This window comes from Phodopus roborovskii, unplaced genomic scaffold, assembly GCF_943737965.1.
Source record: "Phodopus roborovskii unplaced genomic scaffold, PHOROB, whole genome shotgun sequence".
NCBI lineage: Eukaryota > Metazoa > Chordata > Mammalia > Rodentia > Cricetidae > Phodopus > Phodopus roborovskii.
Genome location: NW_026126636.1, coordinates 13793431 through 13814832, shown reverse-complemented (window position 1 = coordinate 13814832; position 21402 = coordinate 13793431). Strand labels below are relative to the sequence as shown.

Here is a 21402-nt window from a genome sequence, read left to right as displayed (position 1 = left end):
TTTCATGTGCCTGGTACAGATTATAAGCTAGATATTTGCTGCTGAATGGGCTGAAACACTGTACTGTCCATGCTTGACACTGAATCTCATAGTGTTAGCACGGGACAGGATCTGTCATGATTCCTTGAACAAGTTACTTACTATTCATGAGCTCCAGTATAGTCACATGTATGCATGGTTGGCTCAATGCCTATATATCTAAAGTAGTAAAAACAAACCTGATCTTTGTTTAGAATACTCTGCAGACCATAAATCATGTTCAATATGCCTAGTTTCTTTCCTCTAAAAATACTTGTGGGCACAGAGGAGATAGTTCAATGGATAAAAATGTTTGTATCACCTAGAATTGGAGTTACAGATGGTCGTGAGCTGCCATCAAACCCAGGTCCTCTGCAAGAGCAGCCAGGCTCTTAACTGAAGAGCCATCCCTCCAGCCCCTCACCTCTGTTTTAACAATACAGTGATGGAAAATCAGAAAGGTTGGATGTCTTGCTTAAAACTGCAGGCTCAGGAATTTCCTGTGTGTGTCAATTTTCCATTTATGGTTTTGTAGTTTTCCAGTTTCCCCTCGTTGCTCAGCCTGTCACAGATCAACCCTTTGCTAAGTTGATTCAGCTCTACACTCCAGGACAGACCAAGGTCTTTATGAACCCTTTTTTTTCTTCACTTAGATGGAGAGATCACTGCAGCTGACTAATAGGTCCACTGATCAGGAGTTTATTCTTCTGGGTTTCTCTACCAGGAAGGACATCAGGGACAGTCTGTTTGTTATTTTTCTGGCCCTCTATCTGCTGATCCTCTTAGAAAACATGCTAGTTATCTACCTCATCTGCAGCCACCACGAGTTACACCACAAACCCATGTACTTCTTCCTGGGCAACCTCAGCTGCCTGGAGATGTGCTATGTGTCAGTCACCATGCCCAGCTTGCTCATGGGCCTGAGGTCTAGCCCTTGCCACGTGTCCTTCACGTCCTGCATGGCTCAGTTGTTTTTATTCGTTTCTTTCATTGGTACCAAGTGCTCCCTGCTGGCCTCCATGGCTTATGACCGCTATGTAGCCATCTGCCGTCCACTGCACTACCCACTGCTCATGAGGTCACAGGTCTGCTGGGGGTTGGCATTGTCCTCCTGGGTGGGTGGACTGCTGGTCTCTGGGATCAAGACCACTTGCATTGCGAGTCTGTCCTACTGCGGCCCCAACGTTCTCAACCACTTCTTCTGTGATGTCTCTCCTCTGCTCAACCTGTCCTGCACCCACGTGGTCCTCACAGAGCTGGTCGACTTCGTTTCAGCCATCGTCATCTTCTGTGGGTCTTTGCTAGTTGCTCTGGCCTCTTATGTGGCTATCGGCAGGGTGCTCGTCCGGGTGCCTTCAGCTGCTGCGAGCCGCAAAGCGCTCTCCACCTGTGCCTCCCACCTCCTTGTGATGGGCATTTTCTACTCTGTGGTCCTCTTCATGTATTCCAGGCCCAGAAGTATCAAACCCACAGACCTCAACAAGGTGCTGTCTGTCATCTACACAGTGGCTACTCCCATGTGCAGCCCAGTCATCTACTGCTTGAGGAACAGGGAGGTGCATTTGGTGCTGAAGAAAACCCTCCATGTATGCTAGATTCCCAACAGAGCTGATGTCCTCCCTATCCTGATCTGAAAGAAAACCATGGCCAAATACACACAAAGAAATTTCAAAGGTACAGAGGAACATGGCAGAAGTTTCTCGAACACTGTACAAAGAGACTTCTTTTCTTTTCTTTTTTGAGGCAGGGTTTCTTTGTGTATCTTTGGCTGTCCCAGAACTCACTCTATAGAACAAACAGGCTGGCCTAGAACTCACAGAGATCCACCTGCCTCTGCCTCCTGAGTGCTGGGATTAAAGGAATTCCCCATCATACCCAGCCTAAAGAGACTGTAAAATCAATATGAAAAATAGGAATATTACAGGCACTGACAAGATGGCTCAGTGACTAGACAATTGCTCTCAAGCCTGATTACCCTACTCCCTGGGTCTCACATTGTAGGGGGAGCAAACTGACACCCACAGGCTGTCCTTTGATGTTCGAGTGTGCATGGTGGCATGCATATATCACGATGCACAAGGCAAAAAGTCTAATTAAAAAGGTTCCTGTTGCTGTGAGGAAACAGCATGGCCAAATAAACTTGGGGAGGAAATGGTTTATTAAGCTTACACCCCCTCATCACTGTTCCTCATTAATGGAAGTCAGGACAGGAACTCAAACATGGCGGGAAGCTGGAGGCAGGAACTGATGCAGAGGCCATGGAGGGGTGATGCTTACTGGCTTACTTCACAAGCCTGCTTTCTCATGGAACCCAGAAATACCAGCCCTGGGATGGCACCACCTACAGGACCTGTGTCCTCACCCATCAGTCACCAATTAAGAAAATTTCCTATAGGTTTGCCTACAGCATGATCTTATGGAGGCATTTTTCTCAATCGAAGTTCACTCCTTAGACGACTATAGCTTGGGTCAAGTTGGCATAAAACTAGCTAGCATAGGGAGGGAGGGAGGGAAGAGGAAAGAGGAAAGAGGAAGGATTGGAATACCTCCCCTCAAAAACACCCAAATGGAAATAGTTGTGAACTGGAATATTGACAAAGAAACAACTCAGTAAACACTAGAAAGATGGGCATCTTGTCTTTCTCTCTCTCTGTTTTTTTAAAACAGGGTTTCTCTGTAACTTTGGAGCCTGTCCCGGAACTTGCCTTGTAGACCAGGCTTGCCTCTAATTCACAGAGATCTGCCTGCCTCTGCCTCCCAAGTGCTGGTATTAAAGGCATGCACCATTACCACCCTATCTTTTAAATACAAACTTGAGAGAAGATTATCATTTATTCTTTGTGTCCTAATATAATACACATCTGCTACATCATATGTCTGTATGTACAAATAGTGAACAAAACATGTGTACAAGAATGGTTACTGCAAATTGTGACATTTTGAACAAACATTATGTAAATAAATATTTGAAATGATTGGAAATGTCTCATAGATCCGGTTGAAGATCATTTACATTTAAAACATATATTTTTGTTTTATATATATATATATGTCAAAGATTAAACTGAATCTGTGGTTACTGACATGGGGGAGATAACCTGGTAGATGATTGTGTGGAAAATATACAATTACATGACTGTGTCAGTCTTATCAGAAAATAATGGCAATGATAATGATGGGTGGCAATTATTTACAACCAATATGCATCTAAAAAGAATTCTGAAGGGATACATGGTATAGTTAACAGTTGCTAGAAATTTTCAGTTAATGAACAGGACCATAGAAAACTCATGTTTTCTATTTTATATGCTTACCATTTTGCATTAAATTTGTGTTATCTTTGTAATAGCATTTAGTAAATTATTAAAAAGAGAAAATGAGGTAGATGTGGTAGCTGATGCCTTTGATATCAGCACTCTGGAGGCAGTTCTCTGTGAGTTCTAGACCAGTCTGTCTGGTCCACATTGCAAGTTCCCGGCTAGCCAGAGCTACATAGTGAAATGTTCTCTCAAGGAAAAGGAAAGCGAAAATAAATTTATTTCATGAAATAACTTGCTCATCATTCTGGACGATTTGGGATATTTTTTTAAATGGTAGTTTATGCTAACAGTCACTCAGGAGAAGTGGGTGCGCTCTAACTATGTTTATGAGAATATTAAATGGCGTTAACTGAGGGAAAAATGAAGTAAACCTCTTATCCTAGCTGGCTCTTAGGCTGACTTAAAAGTCACCAATTTTCAAAGTCCTTCATTTGGGCGATACATTGTTCCCATCCCACTATTCTTGCTGAAGATGATGGAATTCAAGATCTCACTCTTGCAGGGCAAGTATTGCATCAACTAAACCATCTCCCCAGTGCCGTGACTGACACCTATTTCACCCAACACAAATAAAAACTCATTTAATGACGTAGTATTCCATTATGACAGACATTTATTTCACCCAACATGAACAACTCATTTAATGACACATTATTCCATTATGACATAGCATTCCATTGTGTGAGTATTCTGTACGCAGTTGAACTTGCTTCTTGTTTCTTAGTGTATTGAGACAGGACCTCGTGTATTATATGCTGGCCTCAAACTCTCTGTGTAGTTAAGGATGACCTTGAACTCCTAATCCTCCTGCCTCCATCTCTGAACTTAGTATTTTGAATAGAATTGTTTTCACCAAAAGAATAGACCCTTATGAATTTTTTCACAGCTGAGTGGATACCTGTATTATGTGTTATTTCCTGGATAAAAGTTGCTTACATTTGATGTCAATACAGAATCCATAGAGTTTCTAATTTTTCATGCATATAATCAAACATTCCTCAGAAGGTATCCTGACTATTTGGTTAATACCCAAATTTGTTTTGAACACGTTCTCATTCACCTTTGGAGTTTGATTGTGTACATACTCGAAATGGCCTATGCCAAACTTGGCAGACATCTGTGGGCGTCTCTTTAGATTTTTAGAAATAGGCAACAGAGGGACTATTATTGTTATTTCAAGTAAACCAATTTTCCCCAAGTTTGTCCAACTTAAAAACTTCACTTAAAATGCCACTCTAGAGTCTGGAGTGATGTTTCAGCAGTTAAGAGCATATGCTACTCTAGAGTCTGGAGTGATGTTTCAGCAGTTAAGAGCATATGCTACTCTAGAGTCAATACAACATAATATCATTTGGGTACAAATGGAAATAAAATACTAACTAATGAGGTGATGTATACTACTTTTAAATATATCAGTCACAATAGCCACATATGACATAACCCCCTTACCATAAAAATCCAGAATTGCTGAGTCTACAAAAACAGAATACAGGCTTATTGGGGTGTGGAGTAGCAAGTGGTTGGCATTAGGCATGATTTATAACATGCCTAGGTTTAGCTTTAGGGCAAATAAAATGTTCTGGATTTGACAGTGGTGGTAATTATATGATTGCAAGCAAGCTAAGAAGAAAACACTGCATTGTATGTGTTTAAAGGTATAATTTGTGCTATCTGATTTACATTTTAATTAAAAATAAATATTGGTAATTTAAAGTCTCTCTCCCAGGCCTCAGTCATCTGGTAAACCTCAGGACCAGTGCATGGTTCTGTAGAAAGCTACTTGGACCTCCTTGTTCCTCAGACAGTAGATGACTGGGTTGCACATGGGAGTGACCACTGTGTATATGACAGACAGCATCTTGTTGAGATCCATGGCATCTATGCGTTTGGGACGGGCATAGATGAAGATAGTGGCTGAGTAGAAAATGCCTACTACTACCAGGTGGGAGGCACATGTAGAGAAGGCCTTGTAGCGGGCAGTGGTAGAAGGCATGCACAAAACTGTCCTACCAATAGCCACATAGGAGGCCATAGTCATGAGGAAGCAACCCCAGAGGATGACAATAGCTGAGATGAAATCTACCAGTTCTGTGAGGGCAACATGGGTACATGACAGGTTGAGCAATGGGGACACATCACAGAAGAAATGGTTGAGGACATTGGGGCCACAGTAGGACAGTGTGGCAATGCATGTGGTCTTGACCATAGAGACCAGTAGCCCACCCAGCCATGAAGACAAGACTAAGCCCATACAGACCTGGGGCCTCATGAGTATTGGGTAGTGTAATGGGTGACAGATGGCTACATAGCGGTCATAAGCCATGGAGGCCAGAAGGATACACTCTGTGCCTACAAGAACAATGAAGAAGAAGAGTTGAGTCATGCAGGCGATGAAGGAAATATGATAGAATCCATTCCACAGTCCCATGAGCAAGCTGGGCATGGTGACTGACACATAGCACATCTCCAGGCAGCTGAGGTTGCCCAGGAAGAAGTACATGGGCTTGTGGAGCTCACTGTGACTGCAGATGAGGTAGATAATGAGTGTGTTCTCTAGGAGTGTCAGCAGGTAGAGAGTAAGAAAGACAGCAAATAGAGCTTCCCTTACATCCAGCCTAGTGGACAAGCCCAGCAAGATGAACTGCTGAACCCTGGTCATGTTAACCAACTCCGGAGATCTCTCCATCTGTAGATAAACAAAGAAAATTGTTGACATTCCATCCCTGGTGATACATAGTTATTAACGAACAGGGATGATGTTCAGAGTGTTTAGAGATCCCCTACATGTTTGGTAGTCTGACATACGTTGGGGTTGTTATGGAGAAAGGCACAGAAGATTTATGGGGCATGTGTAAGCATGGTATCTCACTGAATCTGTGACCACACAGAGCACCCAAAAGTTGGGATAATCATGTATGGTATTCCTGAGCATATATTATAATCAAGCAAATGAATCAGTGGGTGGTAAGTTGATTTTCTAAATAAAAAAAATATTATGGGTCTTGCCAGGTGTGGTGGCTGTTTAATACCAGCACTTTGGAGGCAGGGGCAAGCAGATCTCTGTGAGTTAGAAGCTCATCTGCTCTGTACAGTGAGTTCCAGGTCAACCAGAATTTCAAAGTGAGACTATGCCTTTAAAAAATGAGCCTAGACGATTTCTCAGTGGGTTAAGAGATTGCCAGCTAAGCATGAGAATATGAATTTGAATCTGCAGAAATCCTATAAGGTCAGATACTGTGGTTCCATGGCTAGCTGGGGGCTTGAAGCAAGAGAATTTCCAGAAGCTCTAGGGCCAGATAGCCTGGCTTACACACTGATGAACAAGAAACACTCATTTAAACAATATGAGGACTGGTACTCTAGGATGTCTTCTGACCTCCACATCCATCCATTCCTGCACATGGGCTGCACATACAGAAACGCGAGCACGCGCACACGCGCGCACGCGTGCACACACACACACACACACACACACACACACACACACACACACGAGAGAGAGATCACAAAGATAAAAAATTATACTATTATCAGTTTTGAAAAAAGTGTAGTCCTTTGGCTGATTTCTTTCAGTAACTGACACACACATTAGGTGCTCTATAAAGCCTAGGGTAGGGTAACATTTTCTCTCTCTCTCCTTCTCATCCCCCTTTCTCTTCCTCCTCACCCATCCCCCTCCTTTTCTGCTGCTTCTGCTTTTCCTGACTCTCCTCCTTCTTTCCCTTCTCTCTTCCTCCTTTCCTCCACTTCTTTTCTTCCTCCTCCTCTTCTTCCTTCCCATCTCTCCCCCTTCTCCTTCTTTTTGATTCTTTCCAGAACATTGTAAAAATGCTATCCTTACTCTTTTTTTTTTTCCAAGAAAGACACTGTAGAGTGAAACGCTAAAATGGGGCCCAAGAGACCACTCAGTGCACAAAACTGCTTGCACCCCTGACAACCTGAGTTTGATCCTTGGCACGGACATGGTGGAAAGAGAGAACGTATTTCTGCAAGCTGTCTTTTGACTTCCACACACATGTCATGACACAAGCACACACATACACGACACACACACACACACACACACACACACACACACACACACACACTTCATTAAAGATTAAAACCCAATTAAAATTGTTTGCTCTACATCACATAACCAACAAGGGACATGGGATCAAATCTCTGGCTAATTTGTGCCTCTGTCCAGCCACTCTCTCTCCTATTGCCTGGTCAGCGTCATTCTGAATGGTAGCAGCGCAGATGTCAAATGATAATAGTCATTATTTCCTAAGCCAGTGGATCTCAACCTTCCTAATGCTGTGACCCTTTAATGCAGTTCCTCATGTTGGGGTGACCCCCCAACCATTAAATCACTTCATTCCTGCTTCATAAGTGTAATTTTGCTAGTTAAGAATCAAAATGTAAATTATCTGATAGTCGACCCCAAAGAGGTCGTGACCCACAGGTTGAGAACCACTGTCCTAAACTCTTCCTTGTGTCAAGTGTTGGTCTCTGGTGAGAAGGATTTTAACCCTTTAGAGCATTGCAGGCCTCTATGAAGACGATTTTACTATCACAACAGCACAGTGGAGGTCAGGATTGAGGAGTAACAAACCCAAGACAGAAGGGAGGGGCTGAGTAGAGCTGCTTTACAAATGAGGCTCTCGCCAAATCAAAGTTTTGTGTCCTGACATCTTAAGTGTCTGGCAGTGAGTGAACTAATACAGAAAATATGGTATATATACACACACAGGGGTTTTAATCAGCCTTAAAATGAAATGAAATAAGGATTGCAGAAAAAAATGGTTAGAACTGGAGATCATCATGTTAAGTGAGATAAGTATTGGATAGTTTCTCTCATATATTAAATTTAGAAATAAAATATAAAGAAGGATGCAGTAGGAGAGAAGTAGGGAGGAGACTCAATGAAAAACAAATTTTCTTTAAAAATTCTACAGTGAAACTGAGTACTAAAGATGTATGGGAAAAAAACCAACAGAAGGCAATTTTTTCGTAGGACTAATAGGTGATCACTTTTGTATTCCTCATGCTCTAGCAGATGATGCCCATCCATGCACATTTGAACAGCACTAACTGGACTTCAGGAGGACATGGTGCTGGGAGGACAATGTGTTGGGTGGGTGACAGGGAGAGGGTAGGGGTGAATATGATCAAGGCATATTTGTGTATGAAATTTAAAAAATAAAAGAACCAATTTTTTTTAAAGTTTAAATAGAGTCACTTTATACAGGTAGACAATTCTCCTTGAAGCCCAAGATTAAAGATACAATAAGAAAGTGAAAGGGATATTATGGATATCGGACAGGAAAAGAATGTATGTGTGTCGGGGGGGGAGGAATGGCCACAGAGGGGGGAATATTATCAAAATATATTATATGCACACATGGAAATGAAATGGCAAATGTGGTGCTTTAGATATTAACTTTTAATAAAAGTTAATCAAATTTTAAAATTCTATATTATCTCTGCCATTGCTTAACACATATCAGAAATTAGGTTTGGTCAAATTTTCACTTTATGGATTGAAATATTGACTTGGACAAACTAATGAGAACTTGATAATTTCTCTTGCCAAAGTTTCATGAGAAAAATGACACTCTTCCTCAGAACCTTCATGTAGAAGTATGTGTGTGTGTGTGTGTGTGTGTGTGTGTGTGTGTGTGTGGACTGGACCCAACCAAGGCTTGCACATGCTAGGCTGGTTCTCAACCACTAAGCAACGACTCCAGTTCTTGAAGACCAGCAGAATAATTCACACTGTCTTATTGTCAGTGGTGTATGCCTGTGATTAAATAGGACCCCTCCGTATCTGAACAAGGGCTGATTTTTGTCTATGTTGTTAAACATGAGCATCCCATCAGCTTGGGTTTTTATCTGGTGGTAGGTCTCTTGGCAAACTTACACAATAATTCTTAAGAGTTAGGTTTTGACTGTCTGCAGATGGGGTTCTATTTGCTGCTGAAAAGGGAGTATTTATCATCCAGGCTCAGAGCTGATGCCAAAACTCTACAGAGTTTGGCAACAACTTTCCTGCCAAGACTTCCGGTTTTGCCCTCTCCACCATAATGTTTTTCACTCCTTTTCTGGTTCTGCCTTTAAATTTCATTCTGTTTCCCTTCATACCAAACCCATTCACGGTTCAACTCTTCTATGAACCTTTTTTTCTGGGAAACTCTTCCTTTCTAACAGATTAAAATACAACACAGCACGCCATAAAAATCATACAAACATCTACCTCCACATCAGGAGAAACAGAAGACACAACCAGTTACATCTCAGTTCTCTAGTATACAAACCACTTAGTAGCATCTATACTAGATTCAAAATGATGTGGTGTATGCCTGATTCTGTCTGTTCTCCAGAAGGATATAAGCCATGATGATTTCCAAAATCTGTGTCTACTAATTCTTTCCAAGCGTCAACTCTATGTTTTTCAAAGTGAGAGACAGTCATCTACCTTGATGAATGTCATTCCTCTGTCACACAAAGGAGGGAGAATCATTTTATTACAAGCCTTTCCTATAAGACTTGACCACATAAGTTAAATGGGGACAGATTGTAAACCTTTTGTCTTAAATAAAATGCAGAATTTTTTCTCAACAAGACTATTGTCTAGAAGTCTTCAATAGTCATTAATTCTACTCCATTCTGCAAATGCTTATTAAGAAAGGCTTTGCGCAGGGAGAGCAGGACACAGGAGCAATGGATACATTATCAACACAGAAGTGAAGTTTTTACCACCAAGATGTTCAAAAACCTTGAACTCATATGTGTCTCTAGGAATCATTTCATCTACACCAACCCATTTTGTCTTCTCTGTAATGTAGGATAATTCCATAACAGTCATTATTGTCTGCCCAGCTTCTTGTCTTTGGGATAATAACTGAAACACTGCTGAAAAGTCTGAAGTCACCCTGACATAGTCCCTCTCCCTTGTAAGTACATAATCTTTAAGAAACCACCTGATCCCTCCGTGCTGTCAATGTCACTATCTCTACCCATATATGCATATGTTTTTATATGCAGTTGTCATGCACATTAAATCAATATCTTTCAAGTGTTTGGAGATGGTACCTATTAAACAATTGTGTGTTTTATACAAGTTTTTCCCCCTATAGCCAAGCATATATTATACCTGTTATTACATACATGCAATTCTAGCACTTCAAGGCTGGCTGGGGGGGGGGGAGGACCACAAGATTGAGACCAGAATATTCTTTCTGCTTGTTCTTTATACTGGGTTTTGAGTAAGGTCTCATATATCCCAGGTTGGTTCTGAACTTGTTATCTAGTGGAAGATGACCTGAGCTTATGCCTCCCCCCCCCCGCCTCTATTTCCCAAGACCTGAGATGTCAAGTGTGTGCCATCACTCTCTCTTTTAGGTAGTGCCTGGGTTCAAACCTAGGGCCCCTGGCATGTAGACAAATGCTTGACCACCTGAGCCATATCCTCAGTCCTGTTGTTCCTTGTTTTTTCACTCCCTCAAATAGTTTCTCTGGATCTTCTCACCTACGGGATGAAGGTAGATAAGTACAGGTCCTTTCTTGCTGATGCTGAATGTGGAGTAGGTTTTGGTGGTGGACAGACAGAAGCAGCTGGTCCCAAGGAGGTGATGCCAAGGATTGGAGCCTTTCAGTACAGCATGGGAGAAGTTGTCTTTGATCTTGAGCAAACAAACATACATGCACACGTGCACACATGCACACACACACACACATGCACACGCGCAAACACACACCCCTGTGTCTCTCCCCCAGAATGTTTCTGTCACTGAGTTGGCTATTGTGTGAGAAGGCAAGACAACAAGCTTAAACCAGCTCTCTAGACCTGAGAGGATTCCCTGGTCCCTGTGGATTTAGAAGAAACGTGGAAAGGAATAATTCAGAGAAGATGGAAAGTAAGGATTGATACTTGAAGTTGTTCTACAACCTCTACACACACATTAAAGATATGTGCATGTAGACACACACGCAAATATATGCACACAAACAAAGGAATTTTTACCATATTTTTACTTGGTTTTTATTTAATATACATAGGAGTCAGGTCTATTTTCATGGTAAAACATATAGGCTGGAGAAATGGCTCAATTTTCAACTGCTCTTGCAAAGGACTCAAGTATAAGTCCCAGCATCCAGGCTGAGTGGCTCATAACTGCTGGCAACTCTTCCCCTGGGGACTGTGAAGCCTATGAGTTCTGTGCACACTTTCACTTGCGTGCACATACCTCCCACATAGACATACAAGTGTATACATAACTAAAATCTTAAAAATAATTATTTAAGACAGGATTTATTTCTTTTTTACTGTCTCATATTTTATCTTATAATTAAACTAGTATTATATGTAAATACTACTGATAGGCATTTAAATTGACTCTCTCTTGTTGCAAACTATGACTCAGTAAACTTTTAATTTTTGCGCAGTATTTTTCCTATCCTCTTACAGGATCACTTGGTAAATATTTATCAGCCGATTATCAATAAAAATTACAGGACTATGAGATAGGATGTGTGAGTGAATTTAAGTGTATGAAATATGGGTTAATAAATATGTGTAATTACTCATGAACTTTGATCACTTTACCTTAATGATTTTTATGAGCTGAACACATAGGATAATATTTTCTCTAGGTTTTAGGTAGCATTTAAAGGTTACTTGTGATGGTTGGCCATGGAAGATTTAAACCAAGGTGTCAGAGGTTGGTGTATGGAAGACAATGATCAAGGCCAATGGAGAGTCTTCCTCAGTACAGCGTGCACCTCCTTGTTTCTCAGGCAATAGATGATAGGGTTACAGAGAGGTGTGACCACCGTGTAGATGACAGACAGTACCTTGTTGAGGTCCATGGACTTGATACGGCTGGGGCGGCAATAGATGAAGAGAGCTGCTGAGTAGAAGATGCCCACCACTACCAGGTGGGAGGCACAGGTGGAGAAGGCCTTGCGTCTGGCAGCAGCTGATGGCATTCTGAGTACGGCCATCCCAATGGCTGAATAGGAGGCCAAGGACACCAGGAGTGTTCCACAGAAGATGACAATGGCCGAGATGAAGTCTACCAGCTCTGTGAGGGCCACATGGGTGCAGGACAAGTTGAGCAGAGGGGAGACATCACAGAAAAATTGGTTGAGGACATTGGGGCCACAGTAGGTCAGGCTTGCAATGCATTTTGTCTTTATTGCTGAGACCACCAGCCCACCGAGCCATGAAGACAAGGCTAAGCCCAGGCAGACCTGTGGCCTCATGAGCAGTGGGTAGTGCAGTGGGCGGCAGATGGCTACATAGCGGTCATAAGCCATGGAGGCCAGCAGGGTGCACTCCGTGCAGATGAGAGAGACAAAGAAGAAGAGTTGGGTCATGCATGTTACAAAGGAAATATGGTAGGGCCCCGTCCACAGCCCCATGAGTAGGGTGGGCATGGTGGCTGACACATAGCAGATCTCCAGGCAGCTGAGGTTGCCCAGGAAGAAGTACATGGGCTTGTGGAGCTCACTGTGACTGCAGATGAGGTAGATGATGAGCGTGTTCTCCAGGAGGGTCAGCAGGTAGAGAGACAGGAAGATGACAAACAGGGTGTCCCTTATCCCCAGCCTTGTGGGAAAGCCTAAGAGTACAAATTGCTGGACTCTGGTCATGTTGGTGAACTCGAGTGATGTCTCCATCTGTGGAGAACAAATAGCATCATTTATAAACAAGGACAATGGCACAAACTTGTATTTTCCCACTTTCCTGTACAAATTAGTGGCGCTGGCAACTGTCCAGAAAGGTAGAGTGCTAGACAATTTCTGAAAGAAACTCTAACATGGTTCCTGTTTGCATGTGGTCACTTCTCTTGTTCTTATGATGAGACATCACAGCTAAGGCAAGTTATCGAAGAAAGAGAGAGCTTACTCTTCCTCAAAGCTCCAGGGGGCATAAGGTTTTGTTGTGGTTGGAAGATAGGGCAGCAACGGCAAACTTGAAACAGACAGAAAACTGAGAATGGATTGGGATTATGAACTCTCAAAGCCCACCCCCTGTGGTGTGTTTTCTCCAGCAAGGCCACTCCCATGTTTTCCCAAACAGCAATACCAATGAAGTGGTCAAATCGCTGAGTCTATGGGAGGAGATGCTTTTCATTCGAAGTTCCATACAGATTCCCTAAATCTATAAACACACACACACACACACACACACACACACACACACACACAAATGTGATTTTTAAAAGAGAGTCTGCAATATGATCTGTGGGTAATATGCTTTCTGCCACACCTAATGAACTTAGCTCACCCTCTGAAAGTCACATGATGTTCAACATCCTTAGTGATCGGGGAGATGCAAAGTAAACTACTTGAGATTTCAGCTTACCCTGATCAGAATGGTTAAAAGTTTAATTTTTTTTTATTACACAACAAATGGTGTCATGGCACTGAAGAAAGAGAAACACTTATTTGCCATTGGTGAATGCGTAAACAAGTGCAACTATTATAGAAATCAATGGAGAATTTCCTCAAAAGGAGACAAATCTACCTATCGTAAGACACATCCATACTTCTCACAAGGACTGCACATCCTGCTACAGAGGTACCTGCTCATCCAAATTCACTGGTGCTCTATTCACAATAGCCAAGGGAAGGTTTTGAGATAGATCCTCTTGGAGTCCGAGGAACACTTGGCATGTTAACACTGGGTGTGGTGACATGCACCTGTAACCTGAGCCCTGGGAGTGGAACATAGGAGATGGATACCTGGAGCCCCCTAGCTGGATTAGCCAATCAGTCATCTCCATGCTCAGCTAGAGAACCTGTCTCAAAACTCAAGTTGGAGAGAAATATAAGAAGACACTTGACATGGATTCAGACTTACACAAAACTTATATGACACACACACACACACACACACACACACACACACACACACACTTCCCAAGTTGATTAAAGGGTGACAGAAATTTTCTGCATTTTCAAGACCATGTGAAATGCTCTCCTCCTCCTGTGTCCCTTCCCCTCCCCTAAGATTCTTTACAACTCACTCCTGCCAGAAACCTGCCTCTGATCTTGTACTACCGACTTCACACTCTCATCTTGCATGGATCCTTTTTTTTTTGTGGCTTCACAATCTCATTGATGACTCAGGAGCACTTATATTCCCCTATATGACTATGGGAACTGCTGTAAGTATACTCCCAAAGGGCCACCACAGCACCCTGAATCCAAGAGCTAGACCATGTAAAAACCCATTCAACTGAAAAGACACGTGTGAGTTTGTGCTGTCTTCCAACAGTTCCTCTGCATAGTAAGGGGACAGAGTGATGAATAAGAAATGAGTTCAGTCCTTAGGGGGGTTGGGGCCATGGTTCTTTCTATTTATTTCCTTGAGCATTTCATGCCTTAGTCTTCTATTTTTCCTTTTAGGAAGGATACTGGAAGCTAAAGATGAGGCTCAGAAGTTAAGCATACTTAACTGCTCTTGCAGAGGACATGAGTTCAGTTCCCAGCTCTCAAGTCAGGAAGCTCACAAATACATGTGACTCTCTAGCTCCAAGTGACCTGACACCCTCTTCTGACCTCTGCAAGTATTGGACATGAGCTTACCCTATGCCTAGTCACAGGCACAGAAACAGATGGATAGACAGACAGACAGACAGACAGACACACTCACAAAATAAATGTTTATAGTTAAAAATGTAGAGATATCAATCTGTATCTTGAATTGTTTCTCCTATTGATGAAGAGGGAATGTAAAATAGAGAGCACTTGGATTCCGAGTTTTATATATATTGTATCTTTTCTAAACAAAATTGAGAGTTTCTCTTATGAGGAAGCAGAAATATTTAATGGCAATCACTCCACTGGCATTTAAGAAGAAGGGTCATTAACAGAAATACTGGCTACTGATGAGTTTTTGGAAAAGGGGTGGTCATTGTATTCAGTTTTATTCTACTGAGATGTCAAACTGGTTCCAGTGGATAGTTTAAAGAGACATGAATGTTTGAGGTGGTAATATAGGGAGAAGAGGGTTATTAATAGGGGTAGGAGGGACATTAGAGAGGGTAGAAATGTTACATAATCAGAATCTACTTTAAACTTGTAAAACTTCTCAAAGAACAATCTCAGTTAAAAATAGGGAATCAAGGATGTACCCAAAAATGTAATGTATCAGGAGCTGCCTGCATGACACACAGCTGCATTCTAGTCTAAAGGCACTGGAAGAACCAGGCCTCTAGGAAAGATGGCCAATATACTTAACCTTGCTTGTCTATTCTGGGATGTAGGAGCGCTCAGTCTTTCCCTAGAATAAGCTGTGTGCATATAACAGTAACCACTGCATTCCAGCCCACTTTGAAATGGTATAACCCCATGGCTAACATTTTTGAAGTCTCTCCCACCCTAACTGGTCCTCAGGAAGCCACTTAGATGGGCCACACATCATTACTAATATTTCACTTCCAGGTGCAATTATTGTTACCACCTTTTCATCAGTTCCTCTGGTGCATAAATTTGTTGACATCTCCAGAAACAGTCAAAATCTGTGTGCCAGAGTTGTTCATGGAGGCTTCTTGCCTTCATGCCCAAATAGCAACGCTGGAGCATCTCACCTGGTGGCTGAAGGTAGCAGGTGCTGCTCCTTCTTCACAGGTGTGATCAAGAGGCTCTGATATTCAGCCGTTTCCCAGAAACAGGGAGAAAAGCCCTTCAGTGCATCTTGGGAGGAGCTGTTCCTGGTCCAGAAGCAGAGCCCCCGACCATACCTCCAGTTCTTTCTGTGGCTCTGGAGTCTCTGAAGTGCTGAGGGTACCTGCCTGCACTAAAATGAGAAGTCAAGGCATGGTCTTAGAAGCTCTGGGCCTCAGAGACATCCCTGGCCCCTGAGGGTTTGGAGGAGTGGCAGGGAAGAAAGCATTTTACTGATGCTTGTTTAGAGATTTAAGTAGGAAGGCATGCAGATTACTCTCTATTAGAGCTATTTCTTTCTAAAAATTATACCTATGTGTGGTGTCTGTGTGGGGGTGTGTGTGCCCTTGAGTGCAGATGCCTGCAGTGACCACAAGAGGCACTACAGCTGGAGTTACAGGCAGTTTTGCATTACATAACGTAGGTACTGGGACCTGAAGTTGGACTTTCTGCATAAGCAGTTTGTGCTCTCAATTTCTGAGCCACCTCTCCAGACCCACACGGGCTGATTTCTTATGCAATGTGAAGACTCAGCTTGGAGTGTGAAGTATGTAAGAGTGCAACAAAAACTGATTCAGTTTTCAGTTGATTGGTACTTAGTATAGAGAAGCTTGTCAACACAGAATATACACCTGTTTACGGGTATATAACCTGTTTAAAGAAACAAAGTGGGTGCTGAAGACACAAGAAAGAATGTAACAATTCAGCCAGGTGGTGGTAGCAGAGGCCTTTAAGCCCAGCACTCGGAAGGCAGAGGCTTAGGTCTCTGTGAGTTGGAGGCCAGCCTGGAACTACAGAGCTAGTTCCAGGACATCCAGAGCTGTTCCACAGAGAAACTCTGTCTCACAGCCCCCTCCCCAGAAGAAAGTAACAATTCAGACATGGGAGTAATTCTGAAGTATTCATTCCACAAAATTAACTATGTGCACAATTAATACAGGCCAACAAATATAAAAGACATGAAATTGAACTTTATTGGGAAGGGAGATAAATGAAGGTCATGAGGGTGAAGTGCATAATATCCATGCAAGAAAATGCCACAATAAAGCCATTTTGTACAATTAATATATTTGCTATTTCAGTTTTATAAACTTTATTATTACTTACTCATATATATGTATGTGCACATGGGTGCAGGTACCTATGGAGGCCAGAAGGTGACAGATCTCCACAGAGTAGTAGTTGTAGGATATCGTGGGTTGCTTTATGTGTGAGCTAGGAACTGAACTCAGGTTCTTGGCAAAAGCATCAAACAACCTTAACCAGCCCCTTATTTGATTTTTAAAAATATTCTCTCTTATTTGATTTTTTAAAAAAAACTTAACATTGATACTCATCATAACACAAAAACCTGTTTTCTTTTTATTTAAAATAACATTGGTTTTATCTCAAAAAACATTTGTTTGATCCCTAATTATTAGACATTTAGGTTGTATCTACATTGCAAATGTTAAAGCAACAAGATTTCTGCACACCTAGATACCTGTGTTTTTTGCGACAAATAGACCCATTCAGTAAAAATGTATCAGTCTTCCAGGAATAAATATGATGGAATGATCAAGCTACATTTTATGGGTTATGACTTAAGAAGTGGATCACTGGCCATGGATGCATAATATTTCTCTTGTTTTCTGTTGGTCTTTGCTGATTTCTCCTTAGCTACTTCAGATTAAGTTATTGCTTGGTGTGTACCACATATTAAAGGGAAGATGTTTCATTCTATTTTTCTTTGGGGTTTAAGGTTTATGGAGTTTTTGGAGCCGAGAAATAATTGGAGTTCTTTTTCAATGGTTTTGGGGATAAAAATCTAGAGCATGTACATGCTATGATAGAGGTCTATAGGTCTACTCATTAAGCTACATCCCCAGACCTCAAGAAATCTTTGGTCCAAGGAGAGAGGTGTTCAGAGCTGAAAGACCATGGTCAAGGCCAATGGAAGGTCTTTTGTAGTACAGTGTGCACCTCCTTGTTTCTCAGGCAATAGATGATAGGGTTACAGAGAGGTGTGACCACCGTGTAGATGACAGACAGTACCTTGTTGAGGTCCATGGACTTGATACGGCTGGGGCGGCAATAGATGAAGAGAGCTGCTGAGTAGAAGATGCCCACCACTACCAGGTGGGAGGCACAGGTGGAGAAGGCCTTGCGTCTGGCAGCAGCTGATGGCATTCTGAGTACGGCCATCCCAATGGCTGAATAGGAGGCCAAGGACACCAGGAGTGTTCCACAGAAGATGACAATGGCCGAGATGAAGTCTACCAGCTCTGTGAGGGCCACATGGGTGCAGGACAAGTTGAGCAGAGGGGAGACATCACAGAAAAATTGGTTGAGGACATTGGGGCCACAGTAGGAGAGGCTGGCGATGCATGTTGTTTTGGCCACTGAGACCACCAGCCCACCGAGCCATGAAGACAAGGCTAAGCCCAGGCAGACCTGTGGCCTCATGAGCAGTGGGTAGTGCAGTGGGCGGCAGATGGCTACATAGCGGTCATAAGCCATGGAGGCCAGCAGGGTGCACTCTGTGCAGATGAGGACTATAAAAAAGAACAGTTGGGTCATACAGAGTGTAAAGGAAATATGGTAGGGCCCCGTCCACAGCCCCACGAGTAAGGTGGGCATGGTGACTGACACATAGCAGATCTCCAGGCAGCTGAGGTTGCCCAGGAAGAAGTACATGGGCTTGTGGAGCTCACTGTGACTGCAGATGAGGTAGATGATGAGCGTGTTCTCCAGGAGGGTCAGCAGGTAGAGAGACAGGAAGACAGCAAATAGAGCATCCCTTATGTCCAGCCTAGTAGACAAGCCCAGCAAGATGAACTGCTGAACCCTGGTCATGTTAGACTGCTCCAGGGACCTCTCCATCTGCAGAGAGATAAACCAATTGTTAGCATGTGTCCTTCATTGTTGAAGTAATCAGAAACACGTTCTTGATGATTTGAACTTTTGTGACTTAAACATATCAACATTTGCTGGGAACTGGCTAAGAGAAAGAGTCTTCGTATTTTTCAGATGGATGCTGCAGTTTGGTGATTCTGATGTATAGAAAGAATGTGACCATCTATCTGAACATTCAGAGGATAAATGTTGCTCTCTGTGAAATTAAGTGAAGGAAAATATTGACATTTGCTATGGCATATAATTACAATTATTTTCATTTCAGTTTTTCTAGTATTATTTCCCAGTTGTTTCCTCTACACATCAGTTTAGGAGTATTTTTTAAAACACAGAAAAAAATCAACTGCTATCTCTGATGTTCAAAGATCAGGTTTAATCTACAGCCACACTACTCTGAATGGGCCTGAATGGTATCTCATTTAACAGAACTTTAGAGATTCCATTGTTTAGGCCCAATCAATGTGGTCAAATATACAATATTTACTCATAATTTTTACAAGGTTGCATTTAGTTGAATGGTTGGTTCTTTTGGTTGCACCCAATGTAGACAACCATACTTCCTTATCATTCACATACTGCTGTTTGGGGGAGAAGCTGGGAGATGCTCGGAATGATGGTGCAACTTGGGGTATGCATCCTGATCACAAAGCCTCTAAGATTTATTGAGCTTTACTTTATGTCAGAAACATGTCATGATAACTTGGCTATTTTATTCAGTACTGCTAAGTCCTGGTACGACTCAGTTATTCTTTATTTTTTATTTTGAAGATTTATTTTTTTTCTGCGTGACTATTTCCTGTATGTACGTCTATGCACCCCATGCTTGCAGTGTCCATGGAGGTCACAGAGGGTCTCAAACCCCCCAGTAACTGTAGTTACAGATGGTTATGAGATGCCATGTGGATGCCAGAACTTGAACCTAAGTCCTTTGGAAGAGCTCCCAGTGTTTTTAATTGCTGAGCCATGTTTCTAGCACCCCTGATTTAGTCTTAAATTACATAGTTTTAGTCTTTGCCTCTGTCCCACAGGATAAGTGTGGGGACTCAGGGAGGTACGTCACAGCCAAAGGCAACCCAGCCAGGAAGTTGCTGTAGCTCATCCCAACTCCATTGCTATGTTAATTTGATTGGATAACATTACTTGTCCCGAAAGCTAGGACCACAACAGTCTCCGACATCCAAGACGTAGACTAGAGATCCAGAAAATTATACCATTTTAGAATCCTTCTTGCTTTACAGTATCCTGCATAGATTCCACTTGGTGGAATTAAGCTCCTGTGATGAGTTAGGTACTCTAGAAGTCTTCTTCCTCTTCTCTTTCTCATTCTCTGCCTTTTCCTCATCCACCTCTCCCTTCTCCCCTCCTACTCATTTTCTTTTCCTAGTCTTTCTCCTCCTCCTCTCATTTCCCCTACCTTTATTTTATTTCTCTTAAGTATGGGTATTTTCTTTTATATCTTGTCATTATAAACAAACACATTTACTAAGCAATTCAAGGCAACATTACTCTCATCTGTTAGGAGCTGACTTCTTACAGGACTTATAGGCATTGAAAAGATATTTCAGAGCTTACAAAATGCATTATCTCGATGTTGAAGACTACTCCTTCATAAATGATTAATAGTCTAATATAGGAAGAGAGAAGGACCTCATCTACCATAGAAAAAGATTGGGAAGGACATTTTAACAAAGCAACAGCAATGAGAATCATTTGAGAACGAGCGAATCTGCCCAACAGAGAGCCTGCTTTATCATTTAACAGATTCTTTCCACTTCAGATGTTTTTTGGCTTCTCGTCTGGTTTCTTCTTCAAGGAAACTTCCCTAAATTCCTTCCAACATTTCGTTTTTTTTTTAACTACATTTATTTACGTGTGCACACACACATGTGCTCACGCACCATGGTTCATGTGGGAAAGCCAGAGGACAACTTGCAAGACTCAGTTCTATCCTACCATGTGGATCCTGGGAATCTAACTCAGTCTGTCAGACTGGGATGTAAGTAACTTGACTCCGTGAGCCAGTCTACTTCAAGCATTTTTCATAGATAGAATAATCACTGCTTTGCACAGCATCATGTGACCCCACCATGGGAAAATGGGACAAATTTAAGACACTATTCCAGCCTCCTGATTTGGTTCCCAACTTTATTGGCAGCCCTTGGTTCAATTTTTCTACCTATGAAGATAAACTAGCTCCTCCTCTCCTCTTCCCTCCTCTTCCTTCCCCTCCCCTCCCCTCCTCTCCTTTGCTTTCTTTTCCTCCATTCTCCTACCTATCTCCCTATCCCTGTCTCTGTAGATGTCTCAGTCAGTCTGTCTGTCTGAACTCTTCTTTCCCTTCTCCCCCTTCCTTTATTTCTCTTAAGTATGTAGACATTTCATTGTATGCCTTGCTGTGATAAGCAAATATATTTACTAATCAACTCAGTATTTTTCTCATTCTTTGCACTCAGCTGGGCACTTACTAAGCCAGGTTCTTAGAAATATGGTTTCCATCAACATCCTCACA

At 42.2% G+C, this 21402-nt stretch overlaps 4 protein-coding genes across 4 annotated transcripts; 1 reads left to right on the top strand and 3 right to left on the bottom strand.

The window, feature by feature from the left end:
- Positions 1-671: 671 nt before the first annotated feature.
- On the top strand, positions 672-1613 carry LOC127238990 (olfactory receptor 5). The gene has a single exon (XM_051207789.1). It carries the CDS (start codon positions 672-674, stop codon positions 1611-1613), a length of 942 nt encoding a protein of 313 aa, XP_051063746.1.
- Positions 1614-5085: 3472 nt separating this feature from the next.
- Positions 5086-6024, bottom strand: LOC127238993 (olfactory receptor 5). Its single transcript, XM_051207792.1, has one exon. It carries the CDS (start codon positions 6022-6024, stop codon positions 5086-5088), a length of 939 nt encoding a protein of 312 aa, XP_051063749.1.
- Positions 6025-12065: 6041 nt separating this feature from the next.
- LOC127239004 (olfactory receptor 5) lies at positions 12066-13010 on the bottom strand. Its single transcript, XM_051207799.1, has one exon. The coding sequence runs from the start codon at positions 13002-13004 to the stop codon at positions 12066-12068; it is 939 nt and encodes a 312-aa protein (XP_051063756.1). The 5' UTR covers positions 13005-13010.
- A 4911-nt stretch (positions 13011-17921) lies between these two features.
- Positions 17922-18860, bottom strand: LOC127238991 (olfactory receptor 5). The gene has a single exon (XM_051207790.1). The coding sequence runs from the start codon at positions 18858-18860 to the stop codon at positions 17922-17924; it is 939 nt and encodes a 312-aa protein (XP_051063747.1).
- Between the last annotated feature and the right edge of the window lie 2542 nt (positions 18861-21402).